This window comes from Mastigoproctus giganteus, chromosome 3 (assembly GCF_048544385.1).
Source record: "Mastigoproctus giganteus isolate SK-2022 chromosome 3, ASM4854438v1, whole genome shotgun sequence".
NCBI lineage: Eukaryota > Metazoa > Arthropoda > Arachnida > Uropygi > Thelyphonidae > Mastigoproctus > Mastigoproctus giganteus.
Window position 1 is genome coordinate 159,488,141 of NC_143577.1, and position 20,628 is coordinate 159,508,768.

General features: G+C 36.5%; 1 protein-coding gene across 4 annotated transcripts in view; it reads right to left on the minus strand.

Annotated features, from left to right (window-relative positions):
• Positions 1-20,628, minus strand: part of LOC150088358 (solute carrier family 35 member F6-like) — a 329,560-nt gene that overhangs the window by 271,439 nt on the left and 37,493 nt on the right. For 3 of the 4 annotated variants that reach the window (XM_090370737.1, XM_090370736.1, XM_090370735.1), the window contains exon 4: positions 4,414-4,487. In XM_090370737.1, the coding sequence (XP_090226863.1) occupies positions 4,414-4,487 (74 nt within the window). The remainder of the gene's footprint in view (positions 1-4,413; positions 4,488-20,628) is intronic. The other variant, XM_090370738.1, reaches the window with a different exon arrangement.

Genomic DNA, 20,628 nt, shown 5'->3' on the forward strand with positions numbered 1-20,628 from the left:
ATGCCACTAATAGTGGATTTCTGATAATTTTCCCTATTCTTGTGCATTATTTTGAATGGAAAAATGGTAGCTAAAAGGTTAAGCTAATAGAATTAAATAGCAAGTCAGATACTATTTCTGACTTGCTATTATTTCTATTTCACAGCTACTATTTCTGGCTGTTTATGAGACCTTGTGTAAAAGTGGCCTGGATAAGAAATGTATTGCATTTGGTGAAGATAATTGTAACATCATGTTTGGAGGAGTGCAGAGATACAATGGGAACAACGTATTTTCAAATTTACAAAGATTATTTGGTCGATTGCTAATAGGAATGGGCTGCCCTGCCCACATTCTGCATAACTGTATCTAGCATGGAGCAGATGCAATTGATGTAGATATTGATGCCTTTGTTCTTAAGATTTTTAATTATTTCAGTGTCTACACTGTACGTGTTGAAACCCTAAAAAAAAAATTCTGCCAATTTACAGAGATTACCTAAAAAAAACTTCTGCATCATAGCAGAACATGCTGGCTTTCTCTATAGCCTGCAATTGAAAGGATTATAAGTCCTAAGATCTTTCTTTTTGTCTCAAGAAACCTCCCTCCCCCAAGATTTTAAAACTTTTCTTTGAAGATGAGTTTTAGTGAAACTTATCTTGTTCATTGCCAAACTGTAATGTGAGTCTTCAATTCACATATAATGAGCACTGAAAGAAATGACAATTCTTTGATAGAAGTTATTGAAGCTCTTGCTTCCGTAGGGGATATTCTGTCAGAAAGGAGTAAATATCAGTTCATTTCCCTCAAAGTCAAGGAAATGTTGGAGAAGAGGCAAGGAGAGAGATATACAGAAAAAATGTGGAGTTTTCAGAAGAAATATCCAGAATTTATATTCATCATACACTGAATACTTGGACATGTGGCTGACACCACTGGAAGAAGTTTCTTCTTTCAAGTGGGTGTCTTTAAGAGAGCCACTTGAATGGGATAGTGTGGTTTCAGCAATTAGGTAACTTCATACCAAAGGGGAGTGAGTGTGTGTGTGTGTGTGTGTGTGTGTGTGTGTGTGTGTGTGTGTGTGTGTGTGTGTGTGTGTGTGTGTGTGTGTGTGTGTGTGCGTGCGCGCGGATGATGTGAAGTGCTTTGATCAGTTTTGTAATTTAAAAAAAATTTGTAACAGAAATTAAGGATACTGATGTTTCTGTTCCTTGTAATGCAAGATGGGCTAATTATTTTAGCCACTGTAAGAATGAAGAGTTTTTCTCAGAGCTGTTAATAATTGCTCAATTTTTCTTTTCCATACCACCATATACATTTACTAAAAGACTGTTTTCAATGATGGAAATGCAGTGGTCTAAGGATAGAAACTCATTTACTGTTGATTCTATTAAGGGGCTAATGCTTACAAAATTCAATTTCAGTGACATGCTGACAATATCCAAAAACACAGATTTACAGAGAAAAATTGCATCAAAAAAAAAAATATATATATATAAAAGAAATGTAGAGAACAGTAAATAAATTACACTGAGAAAAATAAGCTTTTTTTTTTATTCATACCATAAGTAAATTTTTTCTGTATCATTTTTTACAAGTTAAGCAATCTGCATGAGAATGGCAAGTGCAAATTCTGTTAATTTAAGGGATTTGAGATATTCAATTAAAATATTTAACATGTTATTACTTTGCCAGTGACTGTTATTATCCTATTATCATTATAAACCGTTATTAAAGGCATAGGCATTTTTGAAAATACTGTAAGAGAATGTAAGGTGTGTTTTGGTACAATAGGGAAAGGCATCCTCAAAAGTCCGGATTTTTCTGCCCAAATGTCCTCAATTTTTAAGGTTAGAGAGGTGGCAGCCCTAGTCATACCCAGATGTCCAACAGTTATGTTAGCTTTCAATCACTAACCAGTAGTGTTTTGTTTACAATGATAGTATTATGACATCTTTTCAGGCACATCACGTGTTCATAATTGAATATCTGCAATAAATTCAAATTGAGGAAAGACAGATGTAGGATAGACGTGCGGAAATTTGCCTTTAGCCAGCGGGTAGTTGGTTGACGGAACAGACTTTCATCCCTTGTCGTGGAAGTTGATAGCCTAAATAAATTTAAGGCTCAGCTGGACAGGTATTTCGAACAAACGGATGGGTGAAATGGGAGTGGGTTTTTTTTTGGCTGATGCTGCATAAGCTTGCTTTCTTGCATCATATGCCTCTACTAATGCTAATGCTAATACCTGGATTTTTATCTCTTGGGCTACTTAAAAGGATTGTTATACCCTAACAACCTTTCCCATACTGGAAAAATGACTGTAAAAGTTGATACCAAAAGAGAAATTTCAGTGATAACTGTTTAGATACCAAATATCATCAAATACGGTGAAATCAAACAATTCATGCTTACATTTGAGAACACTTTCAACATTTACTGTAATATTTGTAATCATTAACTTTATAATAATAATTGAAATAAAAGACAATAGGTGACATGTCTTTTGAATTATCTTGTATAATACTGACACAGCTGCAAAACTAAAATGGTGGTAAGTAATATGTATAAAATATTACAGAAACAGTAGAACCAGAATTTCATCCTCTTTGTGTAATTTCATTCTTTTCATTCACAGTTTTCTTTGCAACAGACCAAGAATATGGTGTAGGAGAGCATTGGGCATAATGGAGGGGCGATAATTGATTATTTCAATTATAGTGAATCATCAGATTATTTCAGTTATACTCACATGAATGAGTTCATATGAACAAGTGTTCATATGAATAAAGTTTCAGTTATACTCACATGAATGAGTTCATATGAACGAGTGTTCATATGAATAAGTTTCAGTTATACTCACATGAATGAGTTATTCCATTATGGAAAATCATTTGTAGTTAATAACTACTAATAATTCGATTATTTCCATAATTGAATGAAAATTCAATTATGATTATGCCCATCACTAGCATAGTGCAGTGGCCATCATGTAAAATTCAGAAGGGAGGAGGCATAGAACTCAAATGTATGGTTCATTTAAATGTATAGTTTAATTAATTAAATCTGTTAAGTAATTAAAAAAAACCAATATAATGTGCTCACTTCTCAAATTAGGTAAGTATTAGAAGTGGTCTAAAACAAATTGGCAATTGAGCCATGATGCTAGTATATACAAGGTTTCTGTATCTGAGTTACAATAATTCCAAATTAAATTATCAACTAAAAGTAGCACCCAACATCGTTGAAGGTGAAAAGGCACCACGGGTTGCAATAAGATGGGAATACAACCTTTTTCTATCTAGGATGATGAAAATAAGTGGGCAGATTCAAATTAAAGAAAGATAATTGTAGACTATATGTAAAAATTTGTTGTTAGTTAAAGAGTAATTACCTACGAAAACAAATTGCCGAAAGCTTATACATATGTAAAAAAAAAATTTTTTTTTTTTATGTATTTATATAAAAAATATATATTTAAATATGGATAAAATATGAAACTGGAGAGTCTTTTTGGCTTGGATGCTACATAACCAATATAGTCAAAAAGAGTGATCTTGTAGATATTTGTGCAGCATTTTCAACCCTGTTATTACAAATGAAACCCTAGCAGAAAGGGTAAAACAAAATGGTCTAAATAATCAAACAAAGTTAAACAGAAAGGTCTAAATTCAAACTGAGGAAGGATGGCATGTGGAAGTTTGCCTTAAGCCAAAAGGCAGTTGATTTTAGGAACAAACTTCTCTCTGCTGTTGTTGAGGAAGCGGGTAGTTTGAATAAATTCAGGGAGGAACTAGACAAATTACTGGAGGGGATGGTTAGGTCATGTGGGAAGGTTTTTTTTTTTGTTCTGGCTGATGCTTTATAAGCTTGCTTTCTTGCATCATTTGCCACTACTAATACTAACCACAAGCGATGAAAGATGACTTACCCCACAGTGTTCTTGAAAAAAGCTCAGTAAATAACCACATCTCTCATATCAAAAAAGCAAGTAAGAAAAAATGAAATCTGTTATGTATGCTAATTATTTTCTTTGCTACAAAAAGGTTTCATTGCAAGCACATCTGTTTTCACATCAATGATCTGTACTACTTAAATTCTCAAAAAAGCCTTGGAACATACTGTAAGAAGCATGTTACAGGTCAGGATATACAGGAATTAGGATGAAACTGGAATAAAATGGATGAAACTGGAAAAATGGATGAAATATGAAAGTAACTGACGTTTCAAAATTAAAACTGAAAGGTGTGCTAAAAGATGGTCTACAGAAAAACAGAATTGGGATATGTGCCCTGCAACTACAAAAGGATACTTTTAAAAATACAGTGACAGGTTGAATGGGTACAGTCCTAATACAGGGATTACCCTCAGTTATTCTTGGCCAGCCTTCATATGTAGCAGCCTTAAAATATCTCTCAAATGAAGTTATCATACCGTGGTTGCCATGTAGTTATTCTTCTATTCCCCAAATTACCTGAAGTTGATGGTGAGACCATTAGTCTGTTGTTCTAGCAGAAAAGGGAGATGTCAAAATATGTATTCACATTAAGAAAAGATACTAAATTTCAAAATCATGACAGATAAAAGAAGATTCTCTTACTTTTACATGAAACTTTTTTTACAAAGGTCATTCAAGTGAAAATTGCAATACTAAACTAAAATGAATATTATGCAAAAACTGATGATAATGTTATATCAGATTATTGATTGAAGTCTGCTGGCAAAAATGGCACTTTGTTCTGGAATCATTTAGAAACAGTCAATATTTAAGATGGTGGTACTCTTGCAGTCAACCACCAAGGTAGAGATGTGTTATGTAATCCAATTTCCGAATGCAGAAGGAATAAAACCTTCAGAAATTTATTGCACAATGTTTGCTCAGTAGAGTGAAGTATGCATGAGTTAACGGCTGGTCTACATATAGGTGAATAAGTTTTAAGAATGGCATCAATGTGCCTGCCCTAGTATCAATTGTATCAACCAGGGCAAGTACACTGGTAACACAAGAAGTCATGGCACCTCCGTAGCCAGGTGGGAAGGAGCAGCAGTGCGTAGCACACGCTTCTTGATTAGACCGGGGTTCGAGCCCGTCACCACCAAATACGGAGGATGGGAAAAGGTCAGGGAATGACCACTGCATTTCCCGGAGCAATATGGCCTTAGTTGCTAATGCTCCTAAAAACCAAATAACAAACAACAACAACAACAAACAAGATGTCATAGTAACAATGGAAGAACTCATATGAGGACATAGTTGTATTAATGTTGAAGAAATTGCATTTTCATGAAAAATTAGTGTTGCTTCAGTGCATAGTATCATTATGCAAATGAGTTGCAATTTCAAAAGTGTGTGCTTGATAGATTCCTCAGCATTTAACACCAGTCACTGAGGAAACAATGAGTCAATATGATGCATTCCACGCTTCTTGTACAGTATGAGTACGAAGGAAATGCTTTCTTAGAAAATACAGTGATTGGAGGTGAATCATGGGTACACTATTACACACCATACAGCAAACAAACACGTAAGTTCAGAGTGGTGCTATACAGCCTCCCCTCAACTGAAGAAAGTGCATATCAAAGCATTGGCCAGGAAAGTGCTACTCACTGTATTCTGGTATAATAAAAAGAGTGATTCTGGAAAATTGCCTGGAGAAAAAATAAACAATAACAAGTAGCAAATATTGTGATGTGATTCTGAACCATTTATAGCCAACAATTCAAAATAAAAGTGGTTTGCTGTTCTCTGGTGTATGCTTGCAGCGTGATAACACCCAGCCTCACATGTTTCCAGTTCTACAATGAATCAGACATAGGAGATGAAGTTGGAGGTTATGACCCCATCTGCCATCTTTTCAGAAATGGATCCATGTGATAATCACCTTTTTTGGCCACTAAAAGATACAATGTCACTTCTCATTAGATGAAGAGATCACGACAATGGTGCACAAATGGCTTCAACACCAACCACAAAAATTCTCTCAGGGAAAGACACATCAAATGTAATAGGGACTACAGCGAAGGGTGACATTCGTAGTCTCAGTGTGTTCACGAAATACAACTTTTAACTTTTGTGGTTTTCATTTGAATAACCTTTGTAAATTAAATTCTTTTATATAAATAAAAAGGCCTTTTATATAAATAAAAATTTTAACAATGCTAGATACAACCCAGACTTAGGCACAGGAAAACAAAAACTTAAACACCCAAACAGCTAACAGAGCCAAGTATTGTTTTAAAAATGGTTAAATATTTAAAACTTTTTTTAATAAGTTTTTGCACCTCTGCTATTCTTTAAATAACTGCTTACTAATTCAGTTAAGTTAAGATTACCTCCTGCTAAATAAGTTTTAGAAAACATTTAAAAAATAATCACTTAGTTTTAAGTCAACGTTTTAATGAAGCTACAAGTTCTTATTTTTAATGGCAGTTACTAAAATTCCATTTAATTAAATTTTGAAGTATCTAACTGTTCACAACAAAATAAATAAAAAATTAGAAATATCAATATTTATATTTTGTTTAAAACATAATGGAAAACAGAGATAACTGTATTGATAAAATACATTCATAAAACAATTGTTTTGGAATGCTTGGTATAATCCAAACATAGCATGTGAAAACTCAGGTATATGGAAATCAGTTTGATATTGCTAAAAAAAAAAAGTTACTGGATATTTGCTAGCCACACTAAGGAGCAGCCTTTCTTGAAAAGCACTCCAAGTTACACCTGATAAACAGAATGACTACAGAGAAAAATTAAAATACATAATTTTAAAAAATTTATAGGTAAAAATACAAATTGCAGTGTATGAATTTTATAAACAATGCATCTGTGTCCTGGTTGAGGGAGTTTTAGATTTAAGAAAGAGAGAATAATAAAAATGAAAACATGTTAGAACAAACAAAACATTTTAGAGCAAACATATAAGAAGCCATACACAATCATATAAACATATCAGGTGACAATATATCCTAAAACAGAAATTTTTAAATTTTTTTTGGTCAAAAAAACCATGGTCAAAAGTGAGGAGTTACAGACATAGAGAGAGCTAGGGCAGTGGTGCACAAGCTGTGGGGGCACGACACCCAGAGGGGTCGCAGAACAAAGGCGTCGTGGAAATTTTTAAATAAATTTATTTTTTGTGTACATAAAAGCTAAAAACCTGTTGCTAAAATTACTTTTTTTTTTCAATACTGTAGGTGTAAAGACCTTGCTATTCGAACTAAGTCTGAGATATGAATGAACCCTACTGCGCACTGTGTCGGGAATATGCCTTAATTTGCTCACTGGCTATGGACACAAAAGCAACCGACTAGTGCCACTTCTCAGTACGTATTAATATGTACTTCTCAGTACTAATCAAATGCTGAGGAAATACTAATTAATTATTCTCAATTAATCCCTTATGGTAATCCCTTTAGCATTTAATTTGTGCTTCCTACAGCACAAATTCTCAAATTGCCTAAAGGCCAGAGGTGCAAATGTGCGGTAGCAGTAAATATACACAGCAAGTGTGTTGCACGCAGGTGCAGTGCTAGGGTTTTTGGCACCCCTAGGCAGAAATGTATTTGGCACCCTTGAGATACTTTTATTAAATATAATTATAATAAAAATTTTGAATTTCGGCACCCCCATGCCCTGCTTATCAGGCTTACTGTTTTCCACCGGCCCTGGTTGCATGCAAGCTTTATTCTGCTTCGTAATTCTGTGCATTCTCCTTGCTGCAATAAAAATTATTTCAATTATGCATGGAGAAAAGTACAACAATGATTTAAAAACCATTCCTCTGTCCAGAGACAGTTTCGAGATGTATTACAGTAATCGGACAACATAAAATTCAATTTATTAAATCAGTTGAGAGAAAGTCCAATTTTTGCAATACAATTAGATGAATTCACAGATATTTCAAACCTTGCTCAACTTATTGTATATGTTGTATACTGCTACAAGGGAGATACTTGAGGATTTTCTATTTCGCAAAGCTTTGGAAGGAAGAACGACGGGTTTGAAGATTTTTGATGTTATAAATATTTTCTTTCAAACAAATAATCTAACGTGGAACAACTGTGTTGCAATTTGTGCTGATGGCTGCATTAACAGGAGAAAATAAAGGTTTAAAAGGCAAAGTAAAGGAAATTGATCCAAATATAATTTTTAATCATTGCATTATACATAGGGAAGCATTAGTGGCGAAAGAAATGTAAACTGATTTGCACGAAGTTTTGAAATATGCAGTAAGTGTGATCAACTTTATTGAACGTAGAAGCTGAATTAGCACACTTTTCACTACCCTTTGTAATGAAATGAGATCTGCTTATGAAATGCTTCTTTTATATACGAAAGTGAGGTGGTTGTCCAGTGGTAAAGTGTTGCGATGTCTTTTTGGCCTCAAACATGAAGTTTTATTGTTTTTATCAGATACAGATCAGAACCTTTCTCAATTGTTTACAATTAAAAAATAGCTTGGAAAACTTAGCTACCTTGTTGATATATTTGAAAAACTTAATGATTTAATTTTAAGTCATCAAGGACAGGGAAAAATACAATCGATTCCGGTTATTTGGGACACATTGGGACTAGGGCATTTTGGCACGAATAAGCGGCTGCACGAGTAATTATCCGAAGTTTCACATAAAAAAAGTTAAAAATACAATGGACCCCCGCTTTAAAATTGGTTTATTGTACAATCAAATCACATTACGATGCAGTCACCATAATAAAGTACCGTTCACTATACAATGTGTAGTAAGCGTAGGTCATTGTGATCCCGATTTGTGAATTGAAGAATTTTAATTCTATTAAACAGTGATTCTAATTAGCAAAAATAGGAGAAATATTATCCATAGGCTATAAAAGTCAAGATATATTAAGCACAAATTTACCCTTTATTACCTTACCAATTAAAAAATTAAATGATACGTGAAAATTGGAAGAATATACGTGATAATCAGAATAATTAATACATACTTTAATATGTTTGCTTTGTTTGTTATTTGGTTTTTAGGAGCATTAGCAACTAAGGCCATATTGCTCCGGGGATATGCAGTGGTCATTCCCTGACATTTCCACATCTTCCGTATTGGGCGGTCATGGCTCAAACCCCGATCTAATCAAGAAGTGTGTGCTACACACTGCTGCTCCTGCCCACCTGGCTACGGAGGCGCCCTGCAATATGTACATACCAACTAGTTGACATTTCTGTTCACTGACACTTGTAGGTTGGGGTTAAAATTTAAAACAGTAAAAAGGTAAGCAGTCACTAACAAAGAACATGGCACACACACGAATTGCAAGTAACATGATATGCGCAAATGAGAACAGAGTAACGAGTTACGAAGCTTTAAAAATAGGAATGAAGAGAAGATTCTTAAAATTAAATTTTTTATATGATTGAAGATTCCATGGAAGTGTAAACACATTTCACCATAATAACTCACAGAATTCCAGCTGTCGGTATTATCACAAATTCAATAAGATCGAGTTTACTATCCGTTTATGATATATTGCACTAACAGAACAGCCCAATAAACAGGTGACTGCTAATTGTTTTTATTGTTTTATGGTTGTGACCTCCAGAAATCCGACCGAACCACATGGTATGGTCAGAGACAATCGTAGGGTAATCGCCAATGCTGCAGTCTTCTGCCCCAATTAAACGGCATGTTGTTCCAATTAAGCGAAGTAAACCCTGGCTATTTTCTCGATTGGGTTCTGTTTTTTAGATTTGCCCCAAATAAACAGATGGTCTGAGACTACGATGGTCTGAGACAGTATTTAAATTCTATACAGTGGGACCAACTGATGACGTTACCAACAGCAAATTCAAAATGGGAAGCATTCAAAGAACTTATCTTGGAAGCTACTAGGCTTTACATACCAACTAAGAAATATTGTTCAAGGTTTAGGCCTAAATGGATGTCAGATGAACTAATGAGACATATGGCAGAGAAGAAAAATGCATGGGATACATATAAATAAATGGGTGACATGGAAGCCTATGATAGATATAAGCTGGTCTGTAACCAAGTCACAAAGGAGATTAGGCAGGCAAAGGCAGATTATGAGAAATCCATGGCAAAGGATGCAAAGTAAAACAGAAAAGAGTTCTTTACTTATGTAAACTCTAGAAGGAAAGGGATGAATCAGATTGGTCCTCTGGATATTGATAGTTCAACAGTTGAGGATCCTGCTCAGGTGGCTAACAAACTAAATGAGTATTTTGCATCTACATTCACACATGAGGAGTTATTCAGGAAGGGGAATGCCAGAGGTGAAGTAAACTCTGGCAGTGAGCTAGATGATTTTGTAATAACTGAGAGGAAAGTGGAGGAGAAATTGTTGAGGATAAACATAAAAAAGGCACCCGGGGTGGATGGGATCTATCCAGTTATATTAAAGAATGCAGCAAAGGAAGTAAGCAAACCTTTAGCCATAATTATGAGAGCTTCTTTGGACTCAGGGGAGGTACCCATAGACTGGAGATGTGCAAATGTGACCCCAATTCACAAAGGAGGATCAAAGGCTGACACAAGTAATTATAGACCTGTGAGTTTAACTTCTGTTCCAGGAAAATTAATGGCGGCACTGGTTCAAGAAGCATTGCAGAATCATCTAGACAAGACTTCAGTTATAGCTCGGACACAGCATGGTTCTGTTAAGGGAAAATCTTGCCTGACCAATTTGATTGGATACTATGATGCAGTCACAAAAGAACTGGATGCAGGGAATAACTTTGATATTATATATTTGGATCTTAGTAAGGCTTTTGATACTGTTGCACATGGAAGACTGCTGTACAAATTGGAGCAGTGTGGCATTGGAGGCAAATTGCTGCTATGGATAAAGGGATGGTTGAGGGGGAGAAGACAGAGAGTGGTAATCAATGGACACTGCTCATCATGGACTAATGTTATTAGTGGAGTCCCTCAGGGTTCAGTGTTGGGTCCATTGTTGTTTTCTGTATTTATAAATGATATTAGTATTAGTAACGGCCGCATAGTGCAAGAAAGCCTAGGGCTTATGCTGCACCAGCCAAAAAAAAATCCGAACAAAACAATGATAAAAACAAAAAATAAATAATTAAATAAAATAAATAACTAAATAATAATAATTTAAAAAAAAAAAAAAATATATATATATATATAAATAAAATAAAATATAAATAAAAAGGAAATTAAACCTATCATCCTATGTGCTTCCCTTACCCGAAAGTACTATCCAGATGACCTTTGAATTTCCCCAAACTGTCGACCTCTACCACCCATGAAGGCTACGTATTCCAGTAATTTATAACTCGCTGGCTAAAATAAAACTTCCTGCAGTCCAATCTAAACATTTCCCCCCGTAACTTGAATTTATGTCCCCTAGTTCTAGCATCATTTATAATCTTGAAAATTTTGTCCTCTTTCATTTTACTGATGCCTCTCAGAGCCTTAAACACCTCAATCAAATCTCCTCTAAGGTGTCTAGTTTCCAAACTCTGCAACCCACATATTCGAAGTCTTTCTTCATAAGGATGCCCTTTTGCCGATCCCACCAGGCGAGTTACCCTTCTTTGCACCCTTTCAAGAAGCTAGATGTCTTTCTTTAGGTGCGGTCTCCATACTTGAACACAGTATTCCAAGTGTGGTCTAACATAAGCCTTATATAATGGGATTATCACGTCCATATCTCTACTTGCAAAAGTTCGATAGATCATCGATAGGACACCATGGGCCTTCCTTGCAACCTGTTTACAATGCTCAGAGAATTTCATGTCTGACCGTATCGTAACACCCAAGTCCCTTTCCTCCAGTACTGGGTTTAGTTGAACTCCACCAAGTGAATAAGTTTTTGTGGGATTACTGTTTCCCAGGTGTAATACCTTACACTTTGTTGGATTAAAGCACAGCTGCCATTTTTCTGACCATTCTTGAAGTCTATCTAGGTCTTTCTGAAGAAGCTCAGCTTGACATTGATCATTAACTACTCTACCAATTTTAACGTCATCTGCAAATTTAGACATCACGCCCTCTATCCCTTCATCAATGTCGTTTATGAAAAGTAAAAACAACAGTGGTCCTAATACTGATCCTTGGGGAACCCCACTTCTTACATCAACCCAATCTGAGGAATAGCCATTTATCACAACCCTCTGCCTCCTGCCCTGAAGCCATCCTTCTATCCATCTAAGGATTTTCCCAGTGATTCCAACCTGTTCCAGCTTATAAAGCAACTGCTCATGTGGGACTGAGTCAAAAGCTTTGCTGAAATCTAAATAAACAATGTCGAAATTATTCCCTAAATCCAGCTCGTGAGTGACCCTTTCGAAATAGCGAACCAGATTTGTTAAACATGATTTCCCCTTTACAAAACCATGCTGAGTATCCTTGAGAATTTCAATTCGATCCAAATGATCCTGAATTCCACCCTTGATCATTGCCTCCATGATTTTCCCTACTACTGAAGTCAGACTGACAGGTCGATAATTTCCAACTTCACTTTTAGAGCCACCCTTATGTATGGGAGATACATTTGCACTTTTCCAATCCAAGGGAATCTCCCCAGAGTCTAGTGATGCTCGCATAATTAGCCTCAATGGTTCAATGCACTCGCTTGCCGCCTCTCTTAAGATTATAGGGTATATTCCATCAACTCCAGGAGCCTTACTGGTCTGTAGGCTCGAAAGTTTTTTCATTAAATAATCTTGCGAAACTTCAATATCATTAATTACATATTTTTTAACTTCGCTCCCACAATTTCCCATTGCCAGAAAAGGCTTTTCATTTGTAAATATCGATGAAAATAACTGTTGAGTTCATCTGCAACGGCAGCTGGTGTATTTATTACTGTCCCCTTTCCCTTACGTAAAGGTCCGATCTGGTTTGTCCTGCTCTTCTTGGCATTTATATATGTGAAGAATTCTTTATCCCCCCTCTTTGCTCTGTTTGCTAGTGATTTCTCATAAACTGCCTTTGCCTGTCGGACCTTTTCTGTGGCTCTATTACAGATCATCTTGTAGCTGTTATAGGCTTCAGTACTTTTTATTGCTCTGTAACCTTTCCATGCCACCTTTTTCTACTCAAGTAATGTGGCAACTTCACTATTCATCCAACTTGGAACCCTTCTCGTGGAGTATTTTTTTAATGGTATATACGCATTCAAGGCATCTGTGATTAATGTTTTAAAAGCGTACCAGAGTTCAATTGTATTCATTCTCTGCGCGATATCTCCCCAGTTAATAGAGGCCCTGTAGTACCTTAAGGCATCGTAATTTCCTTTTCTGAAATTAAAACCCATTCCTTTGCCTTTTACTTCTGCTACCTCTCTCGTCATCATCCACCGTAGAACTCCGTGATCACTTCCTGCTACTGGTTTCTCTACTGTCAGCCCTGTCATGTCATCTGATTCATGTGTGATGATGAGGTCTAGGATATTCTTTTCTCTAGTACTTTCCCTGACATGTTGATACAAATAACAGTCATCTAGTTGATTTAAAAATTTTGTCCCCCATGTCGAGTTTCCTTCCCATTTACTCCAATCAATTAGAGGCAAATTGAAATCACCCATAATATTGATGATGGTATATCAAGCTTAATGTCCAAGTTTGCAGATGATACAAAGGTTGGCAGGGTTGTTAAGGACACAACTGACGATATCCTGCTGCAACGGGATCTGGAAAGGTTGACCAAATGGGCTGAGAGGTGGCAAATAAAGTTTAACATTGACAAATGTAAAGTACTACATACGGGAAACAGTAACCCCAGAGCAACTTAACTCTGTGGTACTACACTGACAGTGTAGAGAATGAAAAGGACCTGGGGGTAATTGTGCAGGCAGATATGAAGTTTTCTGAGCAGTGCAGATGGGCCGCAAGAGTAGCTCATGGTGTCTTGTCAATGATATACAGGAATTTTTCTAGCAGGGATAAGGAGTTGATTATTCTCTTGTATAAGGCAATGGTCAGGCCACACCTTGAGTACTGTATACAGGTCTGGAGGCCTCATTTCAAGAAGGATGTAGAGCTGCTGGAACGAGTACAGAGAAGGGGAACAAGATTAGTGAATGGAACAAAGGGTTGCTCTTACGAAGAAAGGCTTAAGTTTTGCAAATTACAGTGTCTGGAGACTAGACATCGGCGAGGTGATCTGATAGAGGTGTATAAAGCCTTGAACGGTTTGAGCATGCTCAATGCCGATGGGATTCTTCTTCTTGCTCAGAATAATTCCCTGAGAGGTTAAAAATTTAAATTGAGGAAAGATAGATGTAGGATAGATGTGCAGAAATTTGCCTTTAGCTAGCAGGTAGTTGGTTGGTGGAACAGACTTCTATCCCTTGTTGTGGAAGTTGATAGTCTAAATAAATTTAAGGCTCAGCTGGACAGGTATTTCAAACGAACGGAGGGGTGAAATGGGAGTGGGTTTTTTTTTTTTTTTTTTTTTGGCTGATGCTGCATAAGCTTGCTTTCTTGCATCATACGCCTCTACTAATGCTAATGCTAAACAACTTCCCTGATTAACTGTTGGCCCAAATAACTGGAATCCACTGTATATTAATATCAGAAGCTTTCAAAAATAAACTTAGCCATTGGAAAAATGAATTTGAGTGTAATAATACTGAAATATTCCCATGTTTTTCTGATTTTGTTAATAACAATAATACTGACATTTTACAATTTAGGGATGTCATTGCCACCCACCTAACAATGCTAACTAAGAATTTTTCCAAACGATTATGTACCTCCAGAAAAAAAATGTTGTATTGGATTCGTGATCCCTTTGCTCTTGAAATTTCTTTATAATCCAGAAATTATTGACCGGAAGATCTTATTAACCTGTCATCTGACAAAGCATTACATGCTCATTTCCAGACTAATTGTGAAATTTTTTGGCTTTCTCTTCAAGATGAGTATCCAGAATTATTGAAAATGGTGAAACAAAGATAGCTACCTCTCGGGTCTACATATTTATGTGAGGTTTGTTTCTCAAATTAACAGCTATGAAAACAAACAGCATTCCAGACTTGATACAGAAGATGACGTGAAATTAGCAATTTCAAATATTGCTCCAAATATGGACCAAATATTATCGGTTATCCAGTCTCATCAATTTTGTTTTGTAATGTTCATTTTTTATTGTTTTGTAATCTTAATTGAAGTGGTTGTTGTTATGTCTGGTGTTGTCTGGTGAAGAATAATTTGATTTGTTTTTTCTGTATTCTATAAAAACATTAAACAATTATTTTAATGTGTAAATTAAAAAGGAATAAATTTTTTTATTCCTTTCTCAGTACTCAAATAAAATTTTTTTATACATAACTTATAAAATGCCATTTTTTTCTCTAAAAATCTTGTCATCTTCTCTCAGGGCTTACATTGAGGGGTTGCATCAATTTTATATTTAATAAACAGGGGCCGTGAGTGAAATAAGTTTGCATACCACTGAACTAGGAGATGAAAATAAGCCATCCACTTCATTTTATCAGGGCCTACAAGTTTTGATACTTCATTGGTAAATTATTTTGATATGTTTATATTATATATGTCAGGAGAGAACTTAAGAATATCCTAATACAGTTGACTGTCAAAATAATGGCACCCCAAATAACGGAACATTTGAGCTAATGCACATTGAGATCAGATTTACATACAGCGCAGATGTCTGGCAGTGCCGAAAAAAGAAACTGGCAGGTCACGTGATTACTGTATTTGTTTGCGTTTGCCATTCTGAAAATGAATTCTGTACTGATATCATGGATTATACCACTGTTTTACATTTATTTTAAATTAAAAACCCCTCACTATGACTCCTAAAGTTAATAAATCCCATACGGAGAAGAAAAGAAGGACAACATCAAAGCTCCGTAACAAACTTCATGTAATCCAAACTATTATAAACCAGAAAGTTAATTCATATACCCATAGTGAATTGCCTGTTTTGCTGGATGCAAAACCCCAGTTTCTGGAGGAAAAACCTTGCTATCTAGGCCTGAGACCAACTAACTGAGCCACAGAGTGAAAAAAAGCCCATAAAGGTTCCTCACGCCATCAACAGGATTCGAACATGGGCTTTTTCCACCCGGTGTGGAGAGGACAGTGATGATGCCACTGTACTACTCATGCAGACTAAATTTGATACAATAAAGGAAATAGCACGAGGCATAAACAGGAGTGTATTAATGGCAGAATATAACATTGGATCATCAACATGTTATGTTTTTTATGTGTAGTTAATAAAATCGCATCCTTAATCTCTATTTCTTATTTAGCCTCATTATTTCTGCATTAAAAATTAAAAATTTTTAAAATAAAACTTTCTAAATACCAGAAAAATCAAAATAACGGCACCTTGAATCCCCGAAGGTACAGTTATTCTGAAAGTCTACTGTGCTTTGGTCCTTGAAGCTGTTGTTGTTATTTGTTATTTGTTTTTTTTTAGGAGCATTAGCAACTAAGGCCATATTGCTCAGGGATATGCGGTGGTCATTCCCTGACCTTTCCGCATCCTCCGTATTTGGTGGTGACAAGCTCGAACCCCGGTCTAATTAAGAAGTGTGTGCTAAACACTGCTGCTCCTTCCCACCTGGCTACGGAGGCACCACTTGAAGCTGTCACAGACATTCTCTCAGGTACAGACAAGCTGGGCTTACTACCTAGGAATCTAAACACTGATTTGTTGTTGTTATTTGGTTTTCAGGAGCATTAGCAACTAAGGCCATATTGCTCCAGGGATATGCAGTGGTTATTCCCTGACCTTTCCGCATCCTCCATATGTGGTGGCTCACAGGCCTGAACCGTAGTCTAATCAAGAAGCGTGTGCTACGCACTGCTGCTCCTGCCCACCTGGCTACAGAGGCGCCAAAACACTGATGGAGCTGATATTCAGGTGACTCATTTTTGCCATTCTGCAACAACCAAATCCTCTGCTTGCATATTCATGATGGTGGGACTGTTAGCAACCCCGGGTATAACCACTGTGTGCAAGTCCTTAAATATGGCACCAAATATACTGGAGGTGAAAAACCAGCATAAACAGGGGTCAAGTGTATTGTCCACACCACATGGAGAAATGTCACCCCCTCTGTGTTAACAGGAAATCTTAGATGGTAGATGACTCTCGTCAAAAAGTGCAATACCACCACTCTGCTTACTGGATGCTCGATGTGCAGGAACCCATGTTTAGTCTCCAGAGAAAAGCTCCAACTACCTCCCCATCTCTCTCTTTCTCTATCATGCAATATGGTTGATCTTTTGGAGATTATAATGAGTATAATGGCAAGATCCAATATTCCTTACATTTTGAGGGTACAGTGCTAAAATGGTGTTCGCAAGCCAGTCACTAGATGTCACTAGTCCACCAGACTGAACTTATTGGTACTGCAGATAATGACTGGAGGGAGTCTGAGTGGCGTGTATGTGTAGGGGAGGGCATTGTCAAGGCAACATTATGTGAAGGAGCTGGTTATATTCTTGCTGTGGTGTGTACACCATATCAAAAAATTTTCTTTACATCATAAATGTCCTGCCCACCTTCTCTTACTACTGAATGCATCATGAATAATCAAACTAACAGAACAAACTTATCTGCGAAAAGATCTCAACTTCCCAAACACTCTCATTTGTTGTTCATCTCACAAATATATATGGTCTCGGTTCTAATCTCAAATTATGTTACAGTAAGCCAAACTTCATGTACATTTTCAGACAGAATCCCGGTAACTCGGGCCACACCTTGAGTACTGTATAATGAGTACTCTCATTTTAGGAAGGAAGTAGAGCTGCTTGAACAAGCACAGAGAAGGGCAACAAGATTGGTGAGTAGAACAAAGAAAGGCTTAAATTCTGCAAAAAGCAGCTTCTGGAGACTTCTGGATACCTGCAGTTATAGAATAGATGTGTGGAAATTTGCCTTTAGCCAGCGGGTGGTTGATTTCTGGAACAATCTGTCATTGTAGAAGTTGACAGCTTAAATATATTCAAGGCAGAACTAGACAAACATTTGGATTGAATGGATGGGTGAAAACCGATACTGTATAAACTTGCTTTCTTGCATCATATGCCACTACAGTAAGACCCCTGTATCCGTGGGGAATACGTTCCTAGATCTACCGTGGATGGCTGAAACCACGGATATAAGCGAACACCCGCTGACCCCATATACAGCAAACCCCCGCTATTCACAGGGGTTACGTTCCTGAGAAATGCCGCGAATACCGAAAACGCGAATACTGAGTTATGGCTCCCATAGTAATAAAGGGGTTCTGTTCCAAAGTATGAAATATATAAGAAAAACTAGTCTAAAATTTTGTCTATGTATGTATTATATGTACCTTTGTAATATGACTACGTACATAGAGAATACATAGTGAATTGCAAGCATATGGCATCGAAATGAAAATAAGAAACAATTTAATATTAAATGTAATATTTATTAGAAATTTCAAACCAGCGCCTTTGTTAGCTAAAAAACTTATCCCACCAGTGCTATCACCAGTTTCGCTAAAGTGTTGATAAAGGAGTTTTGCCTTTTCACGAATGATGAGTGAACTTAACGGAATTTTATTTTGAGTTCGGTCTTCTATCCAGAGATTTAAAGCTTTTTCCATCTTTTCTAATTTAACATCATGAGTTACAGAGCAAATTTTTGAAGCAATTAGCGCGTTTTCACGGACACTACGGCGGATTTTTCCTTCCGATTTTTTGATTGATCGTACCGTTGATTCATTGATTTTATAATGTTTTGCCACTGAGGAGACACTTTCACCATTAGAAATTTTATCTAATAACTTAATTTTATTCGCTAATGTCATCACCTTCTTTGATATTTTCACATTTCTCTTGTTATTCATAGCCATATTTTTGTAGGGGTTAGAAAGAACTTGTCCACAATAAAGTCACTTTCTTCTGTTAACACACTCGAAAAAGTCTGTTTTACACTGCAAAACGGTAGATTTATCACTTTTGTAAGCATATCAATTTATAAATTGATAAATTTATTCAATTTATAAGCATATAAATTAAAAGCAAACGACGAAACCTTCCATGACAAGCGCATAACACATACTGAACAAGGATTAGCGAGAAATATCCACGCTCGCGATTTTGTCACCCCTCTCCCCCCACCCACTGAGCGCTGTTTTGACCAGGAAAGATAATTTTAGCCACGCCCATGTTTTTTTATGGGGGAAAATGTTCACGGCACTTTAAAATTCACATTTTTTTAAGTTTCATTTTATATTAAATCGGCGATCGCGAATACAGATACCGTGAATAGCGGGGGTTTACTGTATAATGTGATTTTCTTGTACATACGTATAATAAAGTTTATTGATAAATGAAACACACAGTAAGACATTACCAACATTAAATAGGGTAATAATAAAGTACAGCATACTCACGACTTACCAGGATACTTCAAGATGCCAAAGTGCGAGTCATGAGGTCATTGCTTGTATAGCCTATGGGATTTTTCCAGTATCATGGAGGATACCTTACTGGTTCAGGGAAATTGGTAGTTAGGGGGAAGAAGAATACAGAGACTTGTTTATTTGATATGTTTGCTTGTTTGTTTGTTATTTGGTTTTTTAGGAGCATTAGCAACTAAGGCCATATTGCTCCGGGGATGTGCGGTGGTCATTCCCTGACCTTTCCGCATCCTCTGTATTTGGTGGTCACGGGCTCGAACCCTGGTCTAATCAAGAAGCGTGTGCTACGCACGGCTGCTCCTGCCCACCTGGCTACAGAGGCGCCCTGATTATATGGGTCAAAGTAATGTTTGTACACATCTCACATTCTTTTTTATGACTGCAACAACCACTGCTGGAAAGATGTTCTGAAGGTAGCAACATTTCAAATGAGTGGGAGGGTAAAGCTAGGGAAACATACCTTAATAATTTCAAGGGGTTTGTCAGGACCATGGGAATCAGCAGGATATTTTGAAAGGTGGTGCAAAAAAAAAAAAAAAAAACCTACAGTAGAATGCCAATCATCTGAACCACCGCTGCCCCCCCCAAAAGTATCTACTTTTAGTGTACTAGTTGTTATGCTGAAATATTGCTCCTCCAGGTTGATGCATTCATTTCCGATTATTTATTTGAAGATATATGCAGTATAGCATAGAAATAGTATTAATTTGTCATTACAGGAGTTAAAAATCAAATGTTGTCTTTAACTATTGTGTTGACCCAGGATAGTTTCTCAAGACCTTGTTGTATCATTGTCTGTCCCGAAATAAATTTATCGTTCAGTGACTACAAGACAATCTGTAAATAGGGTAATGGGTAATGGAATGCCAATGAACTATTGTATAGCCCCATCCCTGAAAGGACAAGGTCATAAACCAGCCGCTAATCTGATGCGATGTGGGTGGTCACAAAAGCTGTCATCCTTTCATTTTCGTCTATTCCAAGAATTGGGTTTTTTCAACTACCCGAGCAATTAAGAATGTTTGCATAGTTACCAACACTTGTATGGTGTAACCGTGTAGTATGCTCATTATAACAGTGAGCGATTGTATGGGAATATGCATAAAATCATTATGGCTCTTTGGTCGTTACAGCCGTGATCTCGTTATTTCCGTGCTCCTTATAACCAAGCTTGACTGTACTTTGTACAGTCAAGCTTAGTCATAAGGAGCATTAAAATGCATGCAACTACTCATATTTTTGTA